Source organism: Cyrtonyx montezumae, unplaced genomic scaffold (genome assembly GCF_038088225.1).
Source record: "Cyrtonyx montezumae isolate F1298 unplaced genomic scaffold, pur_monq_1.0 scaffold_8, whole genome shotgun sequence".
Lineage (NCBI taxonomy): Eukaryota > Metazoa > Chordata > Aves > Galliformes > Odontophoridae > Cyrtonyx > Cyrtonyx montezumae.
In genome coordinates this window covers 92,546,855-92,568,564 of record NW_027072089.1, presented here as the reverse complement: position 1 = coordinate 92,568,564, position 21,710 = coordinate 92,546,855, and the positions used below count along the sequence as shown (strand labels likewise).

Here is a 21,710-nt window from a genome sequence, read left to right as displayed (position 1 = left end):
AATCAGCATCCATAGTTTTAATGAACTGCTGGAACTGGCGACAATTCAGTCTATTGAACTTTATGAAATTCACAGCTTTGATTATTATTTCATGAAATTATCAGTTTTTAAAGCTTTTGCTTGTAAACTTACTTGATGAACAATGCAATGATATTTTATCAAATGTGTATTGCTGGTGGCAACTGCATCATCTTTTACTAACCTTATAAGTCTCCTTTTCTTACCATCACCAAGACACCATCAAAAGCTATACCAAATATGTGGACAAAGGTTAAAGAAAATAGCTTTAATGTAATTTCTACTGTTTCATACAAATAAAGAGATTTAGTTATGTCTTTCAGTGGGACCAAAGAAGCCATTTCTTTTGTGACATTATATTCATTATGAATACCTCTAATGAAATTGGCAAGTAGAGAAGTATCTGCTGCATCAGTACCTCCATTTTTTTCATGTTTGAAATTAGCAGCTTTACTCTCCAAATTTATTTTGACAGATTTTCCTATTTCTTCAGTTTGCCTGGCTACGATCTGGTGAGACAAACTGATTTTAGAAAAATCTGTTTTTATCAGGACACGTTATATCTACCATATTTTCCAAACCTTTAATTATTTACCATCAGTAATTTTTTTTCCAGTCAGATTTGCTGTCACATAACTAGCTTTTATAACAAAGTCCATTTGAGTTGTAGCTTTTTTAAAAAATATTTTGCTGAGGTGACAAACTTTTTTTCATTTACACTATTCTCTCTTTACAAGCATTTCTTGGTATGCATCAAATTTGGCAGTATGCTTTTAAATATAATGTCTTTTCAAATTACAGCCTTTGTAAACTGCTTCCTTAAAAATTGAATTTTGCATAGTGCCATCTTATTTGTCTTGTCAAAAAAAGTACTCATCTGTCCATTTTTCAATGAACACTTCCATCATCCATGTTCTTTTTTGTTTTGATTTGTTTTGTTTTTTGGGGGGGCAGGGAGCAGTGGGAAGGGTTCTGTTTTCTTCAAATAGGCCATTAAGTAGGCTAAAATATTAGTACTGGTAATTACTGTGTTTCATTCAAGTGGCACAAACACTTCCATGTGGAATACGTACAGGTTTCGAAGTGATTGAGTGTGTGTGATAGACACAAGAGGAAGAGTCAGAACTCTGCTGTCTTCCCCTTCCATTGTTTTTGATCCAGACAGTGACAACCACAGATCAATGGTTAGATTGTTACCAAGCAATGGGTGTGCATCTGGGTCCAGGCTGGGCCACCTGGTAAAGAACTGTGCCAGGTTGAATGTGGTTTGCGGTTTGTGGATCGACTGCTTTACAGGATACAGGTTGCTTTATTATCTGTACATTTCATATTTTGGTGTAATGTGAAAAATACTGGTAAATATTCATGTAACTTTACCATTAAGTAGATCATTAGTAGATCATTAGAGGCATCTTAGCATGCTGCAAAATATTAGATCCTTAGTTGTTTAGTTTCTTTTCAAGTATCTGCTTCAAAACTGAATGTCAAATATTTTGATTTCCAGTTTTTAGTGTACGCTTACCTGTAATAGACAGGTAAAATGCTATTCTGTGACCACTAAACATAGATAACATGTCTCTAAGTGCTCTCCTCTAAATAAAGTTAAATGTTTAAAAATAGAATACATGTTACAATGCTAATAATATTCTTCCTAACAAGGCAATGTTGGTAAGCTAAATTAGATTTCATACAGGATTACTTGATGTCGGGTTAGTTGAAACTGGTGACTGTTCTCTCAACAGAGGAAGGTGAATGCTCATGGTGATGAATGAGATATTGTGACACTGAAAAAAATTCACAACTTTGTAACTTTTTTTGTTGTTGTTGTTAAATAGTTTGCAAACTTTGGGTTTTCAGATGTTCCTGATACCTTATTACTCCTTCAAAGGGTACACAATCATATCTGTCTACATTCCAACATTTTCTTTTTGATCAGTAGAGTGTTTTTTTGTTACTTTTCTCTACTGTAATAGAATAATTCAAGTACGAAGGAAACTTGAGACATCCCTACTCCAACCTCACACTGAAAGATTGGTCAGTACTGTATTCTGACAAGATGACTCACAGTTTTGTCCTGTTCAGTCCTTAAAACTTCTAAGGGTGAATAATGTACAGTCACTTTTCAGAAGCTGTTCCACTGCAAAGGTAGGCAGTGAGAAATCATCATTATTATAAGTAGTGAGTTAAAAGTTTATTGAATTGAATTATTGTAATTAATTTCTGGAATCAACATTACCTCTAATTCATTTCTGCATTTGCAACTGATTATACTATGTATTTGACAGGAAAAAGAATTAGAAAAAAAATTAAAAGAATTTGTATTGCTGATCTTTATTCTTATTAAGGACACAAAACTTGGTTACTAAAATGAACAGTTTGAGGTTAAGTTAGTTTTCAGAGATAGTAAACAGTTTTTCAGAGAATTAACCATTATTCAGACTGCTGGAAAGGAACCATAGCCTTAGTGACTGATTTTAGATACTAGTTCTGTCTAAGTCATCTGCATAAAGAATTATTAAGGCCTCTGCATACTTAGATCTAGACATTTCAACTACTAAATGACTGAATACATTAATTTAAAAAATAAGCTTGCAGAAATTGGTAGATGCATTGCTCTTGGTCTGCAGATTAAGAACAAGAAATTTGTACTTCACTCCAAGAAGCTTACTAGAAATATTTGGTAATTGTAGAAGTTACAGTGCTACATTGCTTTGCAGACTTCAAATTAATGATGTAAAGTCTGATGTTGGAGTTACAACAAAACCAAAGCTTCTTCAATGGACATACTTGCCTTATGAGTAGAAAGTCTTTAAATTATTACTCTTTTAGAGAAAACGTCACCAGCAACTATATATGTTAGAAATAGGGATAGAAAACAATTATGCTTAATGCTATCACATTTTCATTATGAAGGTGTAGTCTGTGCAACTGAGTACCGTACCCTTCTGGCAAAATGTTAAGTCCAAACTAACCAGGTTTGCAATTTATTTACATCTGCTTCTATTTGTGATCATATAGGGTGGCAGTTCATCTTCTGATTTGTTGTTCCTAGACTCAATTTGGTCTTAAATGACTTTTATTTCAGACCTGTTTTCCATTTATTACCTAAAATCAGTGCATACTTATTCCCTTAGGATCAGTTTTACTGCCTCAATTCAGTGAAATTTTGCAGTAAATTCAGACGGATCAGAAAAGGTAGCTGCAATTCATCTTAAAGTTTGATTGCCATTGTCCACAGCAAAGGCTTGTCTGTCTCGATGGTCACACTCCCAGAGTTGTCATAGGTATTGGAAGTACTGACAAGTGTTCCGAACTTCAACACCTGGTTAGCTACAAAAAGAAAGAAAGAGGCTTAATGGTACTGTTGAAACAAAAGCATTTATGAATGGACATTTGCTAGTCCTACAAAGAAGACCCACATAAAAACAGCTGAGCAAATCTAACCTAGAAAAATACCATTAAAATAGGTGTAGTAAATACCAGTTAGAAAAGTAAAAACTTCAAAACCATCCTTCCTTTCAGTCTGCAGAACAAACCAAACGACAGGTGCCAGGTGGTGACTAAGATGTGTGCAAAGGAACATATTAAGTTATTTTCTGGGTTTTGGACAGAAGATAGACAATTATTCCAATTGTGGTCAAGGTGAGCTACAATAAACTCACATGCTGTAATGAAGTCATGCAGTGCACACTATAGTGTCCACCAGTTGCTGCAAGCTACACAGGTGCAGTTGATCTTGACAGCATGCATGACTTAAAAGTAAGGATAAGTCAGATAAAAAGCAAGACATAAAATGTATTCAATGTCTCATGCCAAATCTGCAGTTGCCCCTGCTCATTCCTGCTCCCACAAATTATGAGCCTGAAATGCACTGAAGAAATGGTTTCATTTGCTAGCTATACATGGTTGGAAGAAGAGTATAACATCTGAGTTCCACTTCTGCTTTAAACATTAGATTCCAACCATTTGAGTATCCTGGGAGTTTGCAGCACAACTGCAATGCAGTACAGAGGATGAAGAAGTTAAAAAACAAGCAGTACAGTACTTGATAATTATGCAACCAAAATAAAGCTACTATATCCTTCCAGGATGATTTTGGACATACACAATGCTAGGCAGCGTCCTCGTGAAATGGCAGGACAAAGGAGTTGTGGTGTTTGCCTCTGGAAGAGAGAGCAGAGGCTGATGAGGCTGTGCCTTGCTATAAGCGGCATGGGGTGGGGTTGGCAGAGAAGTCAGATTTCACACTCAGAGGTGAGCAAGTCATTGAGGAATTTGAAGTAACACATGGAGGGTTGCCTATGTAGAAATAGGTGTTTGCCATAAAAATAGTAAAAATACTGTTCTAAATCCATCCTGTAAAAAAATGTGTTAACACATAAATTACCAATGTTTGTTACTGCATAGCTTGAAGGGAAGAAAATCCCCAAACATTATGGGTCCACTCTTTTTTTTTTTTTAAATAAACCCACTCATTTTGTAACATTCACTGTTTTTTGCTCGAGACTATCAGAATAATTCTTACTGTTTTGGTTTTGCTTCTGAAACAATGGCTTTGTAGAAGGTAAGAATTAAGAACAACGTGTCAGCTGAATGAAACAAAGCAGTATTTCCTCATACTTAAAATGTTTCTGAAGTGTATGTTACATATAATGTATGTAAGTGAAAACCTTGTTTTCTCCACTAGGTGGAGATTTTTAGCTTTCTTTACCAGATTTTTTTTTCCTGCATATGGATCAGTTTGAAATGCTGAGGTGGAAAATGCAAAGACTATATAAAAAAAAGTACTTTTAATTCACATGGCTCAAATGGACAAATTTCGATTATTTAGTTTCACAACCAGCCTGCATTTCCACTAACACAATTAAAAATGCATAACCATATTTTCATGAATCAATGTGAAAATATGTTTAAACCAGTCAAGGAGATAACAGGATATACATACATACTGCTTCCAGGAAAACTTCCTACTGTGTCAGGCACTATGATGTGAAGTTTACAAGGTCAAAAAAGTGATAAGTTTTACCACTTCATACTTCATGTATTCCTTTTCATTTTTAATAGCTTTCAGTATGCCTTGTTAAGTCCTAGCAAGAGTTTAAGCCTTGGATAAAAAACTATTATAATAAAGCCATTCCCACTGTTGATGTTATTTTTCTGAAACTCCGTCCAAAGAAAACAACCTTTTTGTTGTCTTGTAGTGAGTATTTACAGTTTTTACAGGTAACAAAGCTAATGTTAATTATGGATTTCAGTTTGTGATTTTTATAAAATTTCAGTCTGGAAAAGACCTGGGATTTTTACAATTCTATAATTAAAGTAAGTTTTATTTTGGGTTGTCAAAAACTTTAAGAGAAATAGCAATTTTTTTTCCCCATGCAAAATAATTCAAGGCCTGATTTAGATGAAAAGAGGTGGTTCAGCAAAAATGACAGTTCGAACCCCCCACCTCCCAGCAGCACTAGACCTTTTTTCACCTAGAGTTTGGCTTAGTGCTTTGGTTCCAAAAGAACTGTGTTTATTGATAATAAAGTGTGAAAAATTATTCTACCCAGCTCTTCCAGGGTACCTCTGCTATTTTTCATTGCTTTCCACCCATAAAGTCAGTGTATCTCAGAGGTACTGGGACCAGGTGGTTGTGCCTCCAAGGAGAACAGTGGAGGTTACACGAGAACACAACCAAGCCCCAGTTCTATGGTGTGTTTCTGAAGTCTGACAGCTTTGGAGTTTAGAAATAATAATAATAATAATTGAAAAAAAACAACCCACAACCAACTAAAAAAATACCATTAAGAAAAAACTGAAACCTAAAATTACATTTATAAAATCCCTATCAATCCATATCATATTATGTATCTAGAACAGTTGTGAGGTTTATTTCTCTGCAGGAAGTGCTGAAAATAAAGAAGACCCAAGGTTGCTGCCAGCTGATCTGCCCACTACTGCACTGCACATTTTCATCCTGTAAACTGAGCAAACAGACTCCAGCTGCATCTAGATTTGGCCTCCTTGTGCCATCAACCGTTGCAAAAACACTAACTCCAAATATCAGATTACTTACTCCTCAGTAACTGTGTTCATGGTCTAGTAGATCTATAGTCATTATGCAAAGGACTGCATTGTATTATTTAAAGTACTTGAGACAGAAGAGAACTTACATTAAGTACATTAAATACATATCTTACAAGCTGTACTTAAGCAGAGCTTGAGAGAGGCATATATAGAGAATAAGTTTCTTTGTACACATATGTGGCAAAAGCAAACCATGTAACAGAACCGGGGAGGACTTGAGAACACTGAGGGTCATCTAATGGTCATGTTGGAAAGAGGCAAGTCCTTCTTGATCCAGGAGCAGATTTAATGATGGCAATGAATTTGTTGTGAGAAGGGCAGACAGCCATGCCTGGTGTCTTTATCCAAAGACAGTGAGGCAAATGGAAGCCTTCTGGAACCCCCTGGCCCCCAGTAATACAGGGGTCCCCACTCCACGGGACTTCAGCAACAATTCAGAGTCTTATGCTGTGACCACAAATGTTTGACAGCAACACACCCCTACAATGAGCATGATGTACTGTGATAGCTACACAATAATGCCTTTTCTCAGCTGTGTGTCTCATTTACTTCCTGAAATATGTAAAGTCACACTTTACTGATTTTCATCACTCAGAATAGATTCCTGGCATGGATGTTTGGAATCTCAAAATAATTAAACATAATAAACTAATATAACTAAATATTAATTATAAGTCTTATTACAAACAACGTAATTCTCTTCTCCCTAAATAAAAGATGCAACAAAATGATAGGAAATTAAGAAATTATTAGGAAATTATCATAAGCTAAAACACAAGTTAAATTGAAATACTTGGTATCCTATTGCAGTTTATCTGGAGAGGATTTCCTTAAAGTTCTGTGTTAGGAGCAAAAATTTGCATTTAAATAGGGTGTATTAATAATGTATGAGCTTTAAAAAATTAGTTGACAGCCTGATTTTCCTTTCATTCCTCCTCATTTTACACCTGTCATTATTCTGACTTCACTGAAGTCAGTCTTGGTTTACATGGATGCATACAAAAGAAAAAATTGGGTCCTTGATCTCTATGCAGTGGGAACTACAGAATGGGAAGTTGCAAATAGCTGGAATGTACAATAAAGCATGAACTGTTCCCAGTACTGACACTACACAGAAGTGCCTCAAAGGCTGCCTAGGAAAACAGCAGCAACAAGCTAAAAGAAAAAACTTATTTTACTAAATACAACAGATGAATGTAAGATTATACAGTATAATACAGTATGATTGGAATTGAAGCTAATAAATCAAATAAAATGAGTTTCTGAAACCAAAGTCCTTAACTCTAATGCTGTAGGCAAAATAGCCAGGGAGCAAAAACAGAAGGGTCTCATGACTCACTATCAGTTTTATTTTCCCTCCAAATGGAAAATGGAAATGGAAAAATGAAATCTTCCGGGAGTTGTAGTTCATTCTTCTCTTCTGAAACCAAGAGACTGGAAATACCAACAATCCACGGAACTGCAGCATTAACTCTTTAACTCCCACTATACTACACAAGATTATGATGTGGAATACCAACAAAAAACCATAAAATGATACTTACAAAAAATGTAAGCACAAAGAAAATCAGGGAACAAGCTGTCCAAGGACTGTTTTGCTGTGCTAAGGCAAACCCAGACTATGAAATGAAATAAATAAAATTTGGTTTAGTCAATAAGAGACAAAGGCAAAGATGTACTTTATGTTTGATGCTTTCCAGTAAGTTTGTATAATGTCTGTCATTATAGGTCTGAAGGCGTATGGAAGCGACAAGTCCTATTATCAATAGGACTAGAGCAATAGGAGCTAGAGCAATGAAGAAACAGGTACTGAAATAAAATAGTTTCGGTTTGACAGTCACTACTGCAAAGATCTTGCATATGATACAGACAAAATAACTTGTTGCTATTGTGGTCCTCCTCCACTTGTGTTGTGAACTGAAGTTCAGTTCCAAAGTGCCAGAAGTCTGGTGCAGAAGCTTTTCCTAACACAGCTCCATACCAATCTGTTGGATCCTGTTACAGAGCTCAGTGCTGCCTCTCTGATCCCTTCGTGAGGAGCTGTAGGCTGCCATGAAGCTTTTCCTAGGCCTCCTCTTCTCTGGGCTGAACAAATCAAGGAATCTCACATGTCTTGCCCTTCAGACCCTTCCCCATCTTTTCCCCATCCTTTAGATGCTCTGTAATAGTTTTATGTCCTCCACATATTATGGTGCCCAAACTTGCATGCCAGGATACAGCTTCCACTTTTGGCTGCCTGGGCACATATTGAACTTGCTGCGCCTGAGAGCAGCCCTGCTGAAAGGGATCTGGGGAGTCCTGGTCAACAGTAAGTTGAGCATGAGTCAATAGTGTGCCCAGGAAGCCAGGAAGGCCAACCATATCTTGGGGTATATCAAGCACAGCATTGCTGGCCAGTTGAGAGAAGTGATGTCCCACTCTTCACTGAAGTGGTGCAGCCTCACCTTGAGTACTGTGTGTGGTTTTGGGCACAAAAAGGACATAAAACTATTCGAGAATGTTCAGTGGATGGCTACTAAGACAAGGGTCTAGGGGAGAAGATGTATGAGGAATGGCTGAGGTCCATCAGTTCATTCAGTCTGGAGAAGTGAAGACTGAGGGGAGACCTCACCACAGCTTACAGCTTCCTCTGATGGGGAGTGGAGGTGCAGGCGCTCTCTCTGGTGACCAGTGATAGAACCTCAGGGAATGTTGTGAAGCTGCAACAGGGGAGTTTCAGGTTGCATATCAGGAAAAGGTTCTTCACCAAGAAGGCTGTCAGGCACTGGAACAGTGTTTCCTAGGAAGTGGTAATGGGACCGAACTTGACAGAGTTCAAGAAGCATCTGGACAATGCACTCAATCACATAGTCTCTTTTTTGGGTGGTCCTGTGTGGAGCCAGGAGTCGGACTTGATGATCCTTATGAGTCCCTTCTAACTTGGGATATTCTATGATTCTATGAACAACGTTGCTGTTTTGAGGAGAAGAGGCAAGCATGACGTGAAGATATGCCCCCTAGCGAACTGCCTTCATTCTACATTCACTCATCCAGTGTTCCACAGCAGTGTGCTATCATGCTGCAGCCCTTAGGGACATTGCTGAATTGTGTGGAGCTCAAGATAGCAATCTGGTGTGGTACTGAAACTTGACATAGCTGAAAGCAGCAGTGTGCTGTCCTGGCACTTGGCTCTGAAGCTCCAGCTTAGCATGACTGCAGAGAACTACAAGCACTTGCTGCTGGAGAGCAGTTATGTTGCCCAGTTCACGCGATGTCCCTAGCAGCGAGATCTACTGCGTGTGTTAGAAAATAACAATGATCCCAGCAATGACTACATGCAGAGAGCACTGACTTCTGCACTCCTTGTGATCCTGTTGTTTGCAGAAAGGGATGAGAGGAGGAGAAAGGAGAAGTGATCTTTTCCTGATCCAAGCTCCAGGCCAGCAGACAACTGTGCTCACGCTCCCAGGCTTCAGAACAATGCAGCATCTGAAACCTTTCAATATGCCAGGTCTGATCCTGATCCAATATCTTGCCTCTAGCTACAGGCATTTCCCAGCACTTCACAGCAACGTGAAAACCCATCCTTTCATAGACCATTCTGTCCTTCAATGAGTTCATAAGTGTGATACTAGTCAACTGAAACGCACAGTTAGTTTATTTCTCTATTCTTTGGAAGCATGACAAATCTGGTCACATTTAGACCCATTAATCAAGAAGAACAGGCAGTAAGAGATGATTTTAAAATATGTGTATGATTCACAATCAGCTTCTGTGTGGAACTGCTGTCCCACCACTTGTAGAGATGTTTGTACAGATACAGCAATTGCTCTTGTAATGCTCAAACTGGGCTGCCAAAAGCTATGTGGGTATTTGCTCAAGAAATACTGATGCAGTGTGGCCTGTGTGGGGATCCTCCCCACTGCAGCTCAACACAAGGTACCAGCACTTGACAGTTCTGTCAGCAAGCTCTTTTGTGACCACCAGTGATGGAGAGTACCAGCGCATCAGCTGCCAGACCTGGCACTGTTCTGTCTCCTCTCTCCATGGTGGAGACGTGACATGCCTGGGAGAGCTGATCTGGAGCTGGTCCTCTGCCAGATCTGACAAACAAATCTGAACAGGTTGGCTTCTCACCCTGCAGCACTGCCAGCTCCATAGCCAGTGTCCTGTTGCTCTGTCACGTGACTACAGTGCTAGAATCACAATGAATTATATCTAACCAAGCTTTGCACAGAATCAGTTTTTCCTGCAACATTTTGGAGGGGCAGGAAACCAAGCAGCCTGCAGCAGTTGCTAGAACCAGCAACTGTGGCACTGCCAGGTGACAACACCATGAGCTGTGCCACACTTGGGGTCCTGGTGCTCAGGGAGCTTGCTGAGATGCTGCCCCCACCTCCTCACACTGGGTATGTGCAGAAGGACAGTACAAACGGTTTACTGGCTCCACTGAGCCCCAGGGCAGCAGGGCACAGCTGGGATCAGGGGCAGCCTGGTGTTCAGTGCAAGCAGCAGCTTCTTTTGGATCCTGGCACTACACTGCAAATAAACAGCTCACATCAAATTTAAGCCCTGACAAATGATTTCAGTATGCAAGCTTTAAGAGTGAACGGCGCTGTTTCCTAAAAGAGTTTTACGGAAACATGATATTACGTTTACCTGGAAAAATGAAAAGAAAAAAACAGAGTATTCATCCTTATGCACAAAAGACACTGTCAGTAAAGCAGCTATGCTTTTGTCTGAAACATTTCTGTGGGAGTGAATAATTACTATTTGAAAACCTACCTTGATCAGCCACTGACAGCTCACAAGGCACATGTTCAGCTGCTTGCTCTCCCTGACAGCTGAGCTATTCTGAGCACAGGTGATCAACCAATAAACTCTATTATACTTCTATTAGAAAAGTGATCCCACTTATCTTTACCTTCCTGGCAGCACCACTTCCTCTCAATGTATTGAGTGGGATCTGTAGGAGGTTTCTGAAATGAGTTTATTTTAACCCCTATAATTGTTTTGGATTACTTAGACTGGTTTGCTATCTTCAGGAAAAACAGTTATACATGGATAATATCGCCACTGAGGAAGGAGCAGAAGTAATTATTTCTGTTGCAAAATGTCCCCTAGATCTGCATACATACAACTAAGCTTTTGTATTTTTATTTGTATTTGTCTTTCTGTTAAACAAATAAGCAATATGTTTACTAACACCACACGTACCTCTGAAGTCTATACTATTTCAATTATAAAGCCATTACTGATGTTCATTAATTCTATCCTGTTTATCCTCAAGCCTGTATGGTAAACATGCAATGTGTTGATGTTTGTGGAGCAGCAGCTACTCTGAGCTCACTCACAGGCAGCTCAGCACAACTGTCAGCCTGAGACAGAACATGAAATCCAACAGGAGACAGCAAATCACTGTTCTCTGTTCAGTCACTGGGTTGGATCAGCCTGCTTCCCTGCCCTCACAAAAATTAAGGACTGCACTGAAACTGTCTTTCCCATCTGTGTTTTGCAGTAGTCTAAGCCACTATGTCTGCTTTTCCCCCCCCCCCTCCTTTCCAACAAAAACATAACTTACCATGACACAGCAAAGCCTTTTTTCAGCCAAAGATAACTGCTGCTTCCCGTTCACTTGGCTGCAGGAAGGCTGCAGGAGCAGTGTCTGCCACGAGCACGAATCTGTCAGTTGTATTTGCACAAAGTTCATTTAAAGTTCTTGTTTGTTTTTAGATACAAGACTCAAGTTTGTGGTCGATACTGCAAATACAAACAGCTTCTATAGAGAGGTTTGTCCCCATAATTAGAAATAAGGAGATCACAGAATCATATAGAATCATAGAATGGTCTGAGTTTGAAAAGGACCTCGAAGATCATCTAGTTTCAACTATGCCATGGGCAGGGTTGTCAACCAGTAGATCAGGCTGCCCAGAGCCACATCCAGTCTTACCTTACCTCCAGGGATGGAGCATCCACAACCTCTTCTAAGCAACCTGTTCCTGCATGTCACCACCTTCTGAGTAGAAAACTTCCTCCTAACATCTAACCTGAATCTCCCATCTTAGTTTAAAACAATTTCCCCTTCTCCTATCACTATCAACTCATGTCAACGGTTATTCCCCCTCCTGTTTATGCACTTCCCTCAAGTACTGGAAGGCTACAGTGAGGTCTCCCCAGAGCCTTCTCTTCTCCAAGCTAAATAACCACAGTTCCCTCAACCTTTCCTCATAGGAGAGATGCTCCAGCCCTCTGATCATCTTTGTGGCCCTCCTCTGGACCCATTCCAAGAGCTCTGCGTCTTTCTTGTGCTGGGGACCCCAGGCCTGGATGCAGTACTCCAGATGGGGCCTCACAAGAGCTGAGTAGAGGGGGACAATCACCTCCCTCCCCCCCTGCTGGCCACCCCTTTTTTAATGCAGTCCAGGATACAGTTGGCTCTCCAAGCTGTAAGTATGCACTGCTGACTCTTGTCATATCCTGCTTCTTGTCTACCAGGACCTCTAAGTCCTTCTCCACAGGGCTGCACTCCAGAAGTTCTTCCCCCAGTCTATATAAATACCTGGGATTACCCCAGCCCAAGTGCAACACCTTGCACTTGGCCTTGTTGAAGCTCATTAGGTTCTAACAGGCCCACTTCTCAAGCCTATCCTGGTCTCTCTGGATGGCTTCCCTTTCCTTCAGTGTATCAACTGTAATGCTCAGCTTGGTGTCATCCGCAAAATTGCTGACGGTGCACTCAATTCCATTGTTTATGTCATTGATAATGATGTTGAAGAGCACTGGTACCAAGACGAACCCTTGGGGGACACCACTTGTGATGGGCCTCCACCCAGACATAGAACCATTGACCACAACCCTTTGGCTGTGACCAGCCAATCAGTTCCTAATCCATCTAACAGTCCATCTTTCAAACCCATACCTCTCTAACTTAGAGAGAAGGATGTAGTGAAGGACCATGCCAAAGGCTTTGCAGAAGTCCAGGTAGATGACATCCGTTGCCCTTCCCCTGTCCATCAATGCGTTCTCTCCATCATAGAAGGCCACAAGATTGGTCAGCCAAGATCTGCCCTTGGTGAAGCCATGCTGGCTGTCTTGGATCAACTCTTTGTCTCATATGTTCCTCAACATGGTAACCAGGATGATCTCCTCCATGATCTTCCCAGGAACAGAGGTGAGGCTCACTGGTCTGTAGATGCCTGGGTCATACTTTCTCCCTTTCTTAAAAATGACAGTAATGTTTCCTTTTTTTCAGGCACTGCGGATTCCACCTGACAGCCATGATTTTTCAAATATGATGGAGAGACATCTATCTCAGAACCCTTGGATGCATATCATCCAGCCCTTTGGACTTGCATACATTCAGTTTCATGAGGAGGTCTCGGCTTGTTTCCACTGTTACAGTGGGACAGAATCCACTCCTCTCACCTGCATTTTTAGGTTCGGGATCCTGACAGACATGGAGAGCCTGACCACCACTGAAGACAGAGGCAAAACACTTATTGAGCACCTCAGCTTTTTCCATGTTTGGGGAAGCCAGTTCTCCATCTTCATTAATCAGAGGGGGACCACTCTCCTTCTTCTGTCTCCTGCCTATGTACCTCCAGAACCCCTTTTGTTATTTTTCACATCCCTCGCCAAGTTCAACTCCATCTGTGCCTTGACTTTCCTGATCTTAACTCTGCACATAGACAACCTCCCTGTACTCTTCCCAGGCTACACAACCCTGCTTTCACTTCCTGTACATTTCCTTCTTTTCTCCCAGTTTAAGCTGCAGGTCCTTGCTCAGCCATGTTGGTCACCCACTTCCCCTGCTTGATTTCTTCTGCTGGGGGATGGAGAGCTCTTGCGCTTGCAGAAGGGTGTCCTTAAAGAGCTGCCACCTCTGCTCTATTCTTATGCCCTTAAGAACAGTTTCCGAGCGGATCCCTTCCAGCAGTTCCTTGAGCAGACAGAAGTTTGCTCTCCTGAAGTTCAGGGTCCTGACCCTACTTTTTGCCAGGTCTGCATTCCTCCAGACCACAAACTCCATGAGGGCATGGTCACTACTGCTCAGGCTGCTTCCAATCTTCCTCTCTCTAATGCTCTCCTCTGCATTGGTGAGCACCAGGGTCAGTAAGGCTTCACCTTGGGTTGGTCCATCTAGTACCTGGACCAGGAAGTTATCCTCAACAGGATATCTCCAGGAATCTCCTGGATTGTCTGCCACCTGCCGTTCTGCTATCCCAGCAGATATCTGGATGGTTGAAATCCCCCATCAGGACAAGCGCAACACCTCCTGCAGTTGAAGTAAGAAGACCTCGTCAACAGGCTACTGATGATGATGTGGTCTGTAATAGACCCCAACCACTAAATGTCTTTTACTGGACTGATCCCTGACTTTAACCCATAGGCTCTCAACCTGGTCATGGCTGTTAATCAGACACAGCTCTTCACAATATATCTACTTCCTAACATAGTGGGCAACTTCCCCTTTCCTCCTACTGTGCCTATCCTTTCTGAAGAGCCTGCAGCCTTCAGTCACAGTATGTCAGTCATGAGATACATCCCACCACGTTTCCATGATAGTAACCAGATTATAACTTCCCAAGCACATCACAGTTTCCAACTCCTCCTGCTTATTTCCCATGTTTTGTGCACTGGTGTAAAGGTACTTCAGCTGAGCCTTCTGGCACACTACCTTTCAAGAGGGGCCCTCCCTCAAATCTCTGAAAGAAACCTGAAGTTTTCCCCACTGCTTCCTAGAGGGAATTTCCCTGCAATCTCCTACATACCCAAGCCCTTCTCTGTCCTGTTGACCTCTACCCTCTTCCCTAATCAAATCTAGTTGACATATCTGAACTACTCATTTCACCCTAGTGAGCAACATTTTCTCCCCTTCCCCCTTCGTACCTAGTTTAAAGCTCTCTCAGCGAGCCCTGTCAGTTCCTGGGATAGGATCCACCTTCCCCTTGGAGACAGGCAAGACCTATCCATAGCCATCAGGCCAAGCACCGAGTAAACTGCCTCATGACCAAAGAACCCAAAGTTCTTGTGGTGGCACCTCCCTTTCAGCTGCTTATTCAAGACCTGAGTTTTCCTAGACCACTTCATATCCCTCACTACCCCAGAAGGGAGAGCGAAAAAAATGACTTGCCCTCCCACTTCCTCAACCAGTTATGCTAAACCCATGAAAGCTCTTTCGATAGTCCGCAGGCTTCCCTGAGCAATTTCATCAGTTCTTGCCTGAAGTATCAGTAACAGGTAGTAATCAGGGGAACGAACCAGACCTGGGAGTTCTTTGGTGATGTTCATGACCCAGGCCCCAGGGAGGCAGTGAATTTCCCTGCAGGTCAGGTCAAGTCTGCATATTGGGCCCTCTGTTCCCCTGAGAAGGGAATCACCTACCACAATTACTCTTCTGTCTTTTCTGGCAACCTCAAGGTGTGGGGATAACCTTCCCAACCTAGTCCCCATTATAGGTGGATCCAATTATTTAGGAGATTAATTAGGAGATCCATTACTGAAAACAAGTTCTAAGTCTCATCGGCAACCAAAGACTTCATCTGAGTGGACAACTGGCTGCTGAGGATCCTTGAGCTAGTTGTGCTCTCTGAAACACTCTAACTGATTTCCTGTAATAATTTCCAATAAGAGTGCTCTCAGTCCTTCTCTGCTTCCTCCTTCTGACCTCTGCAAAGCTTTTCTTCTCCTTCCCTCCTCAGTTTACCAACTGGATAGCAGTTCACCCTCTACATTCAGAAATGGCACAGATGCTTCCAAAGCCCTGGGACTACTGTGGATTCAGTGCTTTGGAGTGAGTGCTTTCCCTTGCCACCTCTCCCCTAGGAACATCGCCTTGGGGCTGGACCATGCTCTCTGCCCTGGTGGTGTGAAGCAAAGACTTCTGCATGGATCACACAGCCCTTTGTCAGGAATAGTTCAGCAGAGGCTAAGTACACACTAAATTAATGCAGGGCACTAGGCAACGCCATTGAAGGTTTAATGCAGCTGATTCAATGCAATTCAACTTTCAAGTACACAGATATAGATGGATTGCAACACTCTCACTGTGGCACAACAATGCATATCAGTAGGCTCTCTGATTTTACTGTAAGGAGGGCATGACTTTGGTGTTTAACTTAATGCCAACACACTGCAAATGTGAAGGGAATTACAAATCCAGGAGTCACAATTAAAATAAGGGGCCAAGCCAAGTGCTTTATAACTTGCCTGCTTCTGCAAATAGCTAACAATTTCTAGCACCTGGGGCTGAAAAACCTTGACAGCAGCAATTGCTAAGGAAGAAACATATCCTAAGGTAGACTTTCTTCAGGCTACAGCGAGCTTCTGTAAGGTAAATCACATTTATAGTCCAGAACATTACTGTTCTCTGATAGTACTATCATCTTTGAACATCCATCACTCCACATTAATTGCCAGTGACTGAGGGAAGTTGTAGGAAAAACATTCCTATCAATAGCTAAGACAATCACCCTTATGGATTTTATTTTAAATTCAAAATCAAGCTTATTAAATATGAGTGGATCCTAGTTGACATTGGTCATTTGACATACTCAGCATTCTCCACTCCTGTTTAGTAGTCATTTTTCAGAGTATATGATACCTGGAAGAATTTCACTGCCTATTAACTATCTGACTGGTTGTTTAAAACCACAAGAATGGAAATATTCTTCTACTTTGCAAATAGGGAAAATTCTACTGAAAGCAAGATTACCTCACATGAAAAGTAAAAATCCTTCTGCTTAAAGTCACTTCACAAATATTTCTGCCAGTTCTCGAAGCAATAACCCTTCATTTCCTCTTAAGTTCACATCCCTCTTAAGAGTATCTGAAGGATGAAAAGAATAGCGCTGTAAGAGGCTTCTGGTTAATCTCTCCATCTACAACACAATAATAACTGCTTTTCAGAGGTGCAGTATAACTGTTGGAAAAGGAAATGAGTAGAGTTAAAAAAAACAGCCAACAAACAAACAAACAAAAAAACCAACAGACTTTCTATTCTGAGAATATTCATAGATGTAAAGGTTTATTTCTCATATTACTTTGAAACCTTCTTTAGATAGGTATGTTTACTTAAAATAGAAAAGAATCTTGACAACATGAATTTTTACCTGAAAACAATGCAGATCAATAATAGAGCACTCAACTATTTCCAAATGATAAGCATTCCCTTAACTACCACTAGGGGGGTTTCATGCCAATAGTTTCCACAAGTTAGATGCAGAGGACATTAAAAGATGCGCTTGTAGTAAAATTGTTATATAGCTCTAACCTTTCCTTTTGAGTTCTACAGTCACCTATACTAAATATTCTACAGCATACAAATAAGAATATCTCTGATGTCTCCTTATGTGCTTGTGATGAAAGCAGAAATACCAAAGAATATATTGATGTCTGAAGATCAATTCTGGGTTAATCCAATCGGAATAGACACTTTTCATAATTATCCAAATGCAGAAGTCTCAAAGCAAGTGAGACTTACAACTCCATTTCAGCTCTTGGAAGATGTGGAGATAGGCTCATACTCTTCACATTACCATAATTTAAGGAGTATACCAAGCACATATCACTACAAAACACCCACTGCTGTCAGAACACTCAGCATATCTCTACGGAAATCCTCAAAAACAAAAGTTGTTTCCATCACTGAAAGTGATATATCTATTTTGTAACTAAAGGAACGTTCACCTTCCAAAAGGCTCAGCTACTATGGAATAATGCTCTTCTAGTAAGTGGCAGCCTTCTTTTAAGAATAATCAAAATATTACCACACACAAGCCCACTGCAATGCAGACCAACGGCAGACAATTTGCAGTGGTGCTCTACATCAGGCAGGAAGAAAGTCTGAAGAGAGCATTATTGGAGGGTAGGTTTGGAAAACATCAGGTGAAACATCAACATTTCTAGGGAGAAGTGCAGAATTTGTGCAAGTTCTGCACAGAAATGTCACAGAGAAGTTCTGCAGCATAGAGGCCTGTGTGTGGCAAGATGTACTGAGTCACAAGCAAGAATGAGATCTTGATGATACAGATTTTGAAGTACAGGGGTCATTTACACGTATGTAAGTAGAAAAGAGATCAATAAAGTGTCAAGCTAAAAGCTGTGAACAAAAATGTAGTTATATGATTTCTAACATCACTACTGGCCAGGCAGATAAATCTCTGCTTGCTGCCTTGAAAGGTTACTCATAAATAGTCAGAGGGTTCTTGGGCAAAGCACAGAACTCTTGAGGAGGCAGAAAGATCTTACTCATGTGAAGCTGATGTCAGTCAGCCACAGAAGGGTGCCCTACAGAGGCCACGCACACAGAGATATGCACACTCTATAGTGGAAGCAGGATGAGGGCTTAAAACAACACTGTAGAACTGAAAAAGCCTCACTCTTCAACAGGTGAGTGCAGAAAATCTGTGCTCAAACCTGTCATTTTGGGAGACAGGAGGGACACGATCTGTAGAGCCTCTGGGAAGCCAGCTTTAGAATTGGTTCACTCAGGGAAAAAGCTGATCTCCTTGATGTATGTGATGTAAAGTGATGCAACAGTGATTGACAGCTAGACGTGGGAAGAGAGGAGAGGAAAATGAGTTAAGTCGAGGTATGGTGCAAAGGAGCATAAGGGAAAAGAAAAGCTTCCTCATAACCACAGCACATGTGCAGTGCCAGAGATAAGGGCTGCTGTTTTTTTAGAATAATAATGGTTACTAAAATCAGTTAGCTTGAGTTTATGATGATATAAATAATGCCCTGGTGATTACTGGATGTTTTTCTTCAAAACCTAATCTTCCCAAAACAGAATACAGTAAGTCTTGGAGTCTGCCAGACTACTCCCCTTTACATTGTATGAGAAGGAGACGTAATGAGAACATAACCTCCAGGGCCTAGCCTTGTCTGTGCTCCCATTGATATGGGAACTCCTTATGCATATTTATGATGAGCCAGAACTTGCCTGCCAGCTTCTCCTTCTCTTTTGCATTGCTGAGCCAACTGTAATCTTCCTTGAGTGATGTAACTACACTGCAACAAATCGCACAAAAGCTGATGCTGCTTTGCACTTTGTTATTTAGGGTCTGAAAAGAGAAGAAAAAGCTGTAATTGATTCCTTCAGCCTTTTTTTAATTAAAATAAAATGTAACACCCAGAGAAACGTCCTTCCACTAGAAATATAAGGAACTCAGAAGTTTTGAGTCTTTCTTTCCTTCTGAAGGAAGTATATGCTCAGCAGATTTGATCAACTTCAGCAGACTGTTAGGTTCTAGATCACTAGCAAGGAAAGCTGAAGTCTTGGTTAAAACAAAACAGAACAAACCAAACCAAACCAACCAACCAACCAACCAAACAAACAAACAAAAAAACTACAGCAAAAAGCAGAATTTTACAATCTTGAAGACACTTGTAGCAAAACCAAAGTTATTAAAATACATCAAGGAAGAAAGAGGCTATTTCAACAGACCCCAGATGGCTCTTCTTCTTACTGCTGAGTAAAATATTAGTTTCCAGAGCTCCAGGAGATGTGCTGGAAACCGCTACTCACTGCTGCTATTTGGAAAGAAAGTTATACAAGCATCTCATAAGAATATACCATGCTTGCATTCAGCCTAAAGGTACTACCATCATCAGTAAAAAGGTTATGCTGTAGTTTTCCTTCTGTTGCTGATATGCATGAAGCTCTGTATAACAAAATCATAGAAGACAAGGTAAGGAAATTAGACACACAGCAGTTGTCCCTTGTAGTGGGATTGCCTGGTCACAGCCTGAACCAGTGAATGAGCACCTGAGTGACCCGAGCGGAGGAGCCCAGGTCCAACCTTCCTCTCTCTCTCTCCCTCTCGGTGGTGCTTCCGGCTGTACTTCTGGGAGCACAGATACGCTCAGAGCATGCCCGGGTTGCCCCCTACCTCCTCCCTGGCTCCCTTCCTTCTGGCGCGCCAGTGTTCGAACAAGAGGCGGCTGCATTCCTTAACTAAACGGTCGCCGGGAGGGGTGAGTTCATTCCCCTTATCTCTAACATCTTTCTGTAGCGCCTCTACCTCAAATAAAGGCACTATCACCGCCTTTGCTTGCTTTACATCCCTCTTTTAAAACAAAAAACTTTTCTTCCAGAATAGGACCCAAATGCTGGACTTCTTGGATTAAATTCTGATTTTACACAAATGTGAGTATCAGCATGGAATCATGATCAACTAAAATACAAAACCCACTCCCAACAAATCCTTAATTGCTAATGAGACTAATTTCATTGAACTGTGCTCTTGAAAATCTTGGCACTCAGATCTTTAAATCTTTGTTCAAGAAGTCATAATTAAGAGTGTAGCTTCTGATTACATTCAATATCGTCCTCAGGGACAGCTGCAATTCTAAGACCCCCACACACTCATCTTTAGAGTAAATATGTACCTAATTTGGATCTTATCTAGTCAGGCTAGTTAGCTGCTACAGGCTACATTTCAAAGAGGTACTAAATAATGTGCTGAAGCTAAGTCAACACAAACATGGCAATGATACCATAAAAATCTCAGCGCCCGATGTAGTACTGAATCTAAGTCCAAAGGATTCCTTTTGAAGCTCTGACCACATAGTGCAAAGGAGAAAGGACAGAAAAATTTGTAACTCCTTGCAACAACATCTAGACTCACTGGTTTATTTAACACTTGTTTTGAAAACAAGATGAAACAAAGTCCAGCAAAGCCCTTTTACTTTTAAATTACTCTCTTTATATACTTAGTATATAAATATTTATTTATTAATGACAGTAAAACGCATCAATAACAACATGGTATGAAAACTCCACAGTTTTACCCCAGCAGCAATTTTTCCTAGAACTACTGTGCTAATTTGCCTTGTTTTTTGATGAAATGAAGGCAATTTGCTTTGTTTAGATATGGCTTGTCTGAAGCAAGCTGGCTGGACCTTTGGCATGCACACAGAACACCAAAAGAACAACAAAAAAAAAGGCTAAGAAAGATCTATCATCCCAAAACTACTCAATCTTGACATTATGTAGTTTCTCAAAGTTTCATCACATATTGGCTACAGAATAGAAAAACTTATTTGTCACATTAAAATAAAATTGGATTAATGTGACCTTGGTGTCAACCAGCCAACTTCAGGCACACAAGGAAGTCCAACACTACATTTTAAGAAATGTTACATACAGAAATTATCCTCAGATAACTTCTCAGATCCTCAGATTCTCTTGTCCCCTACAACTCAAACTGTAGATGTATGTTCATAAATTCATCCTATGAAGTGATCTGGACCTTCTGACTCCTCCAATTTACCAACAGAAATTACTGGGCTTCTGTCATAAGAAAACATTGTGTGCCCTACGTTGTCTGGTGCCCAATAATCAACCTGGCTTTCAAGATCTAGAGATTTTCTGTTAAGGACACCTCTGTGCACATAGTGGAAAAATAAATAGGTTCATACACATCACTGGAAACATCCATGTGATGCTCTATTAATCTTTAGATTGGGGTCATTTTTCTCTTGAGATGTTAATAGATTACTTGGAGAGAAAATGAAGGAAGAGGACCCAGACGGAGGCCTTTGTAATACTAAGCAAACTTGTCTCCTTCCCTTTTGGTTGAATTCTAAGTAGTATTTAATGGCCAAAACTGCTGTTAACTCTGAACTTGCCAACACAG

The 21,710-nt window shown here is 40.6% G+C and overlaps 1 protein-coding gene across 1 annotated transcript in view; it reads right to left on the bottom strand.

Moving 5' to 3' along the window:
* Positions 1-2,363: 2,363 nt before the first annotated feature.
* TPK1 (thiamin pyrophosphokinase 1) overlaps positions 2,364-21,710 on the bottom strand; it is a 141,358-nt gene continuing 122,011 nt past the window's right edge. Inside the window, exon 5 of the mRNA XM_065753069.1 lies at positions 2,364-3,348. Within this exon, the coding sequence (XP_065609141.1) occupies positions 3,230-3,348 (119 nt within the window). The 3' untranslated portion in view covers positions 2,364-3,229. The remainder of the gene's footprint in view (positions 3,349-21,710) is intronic.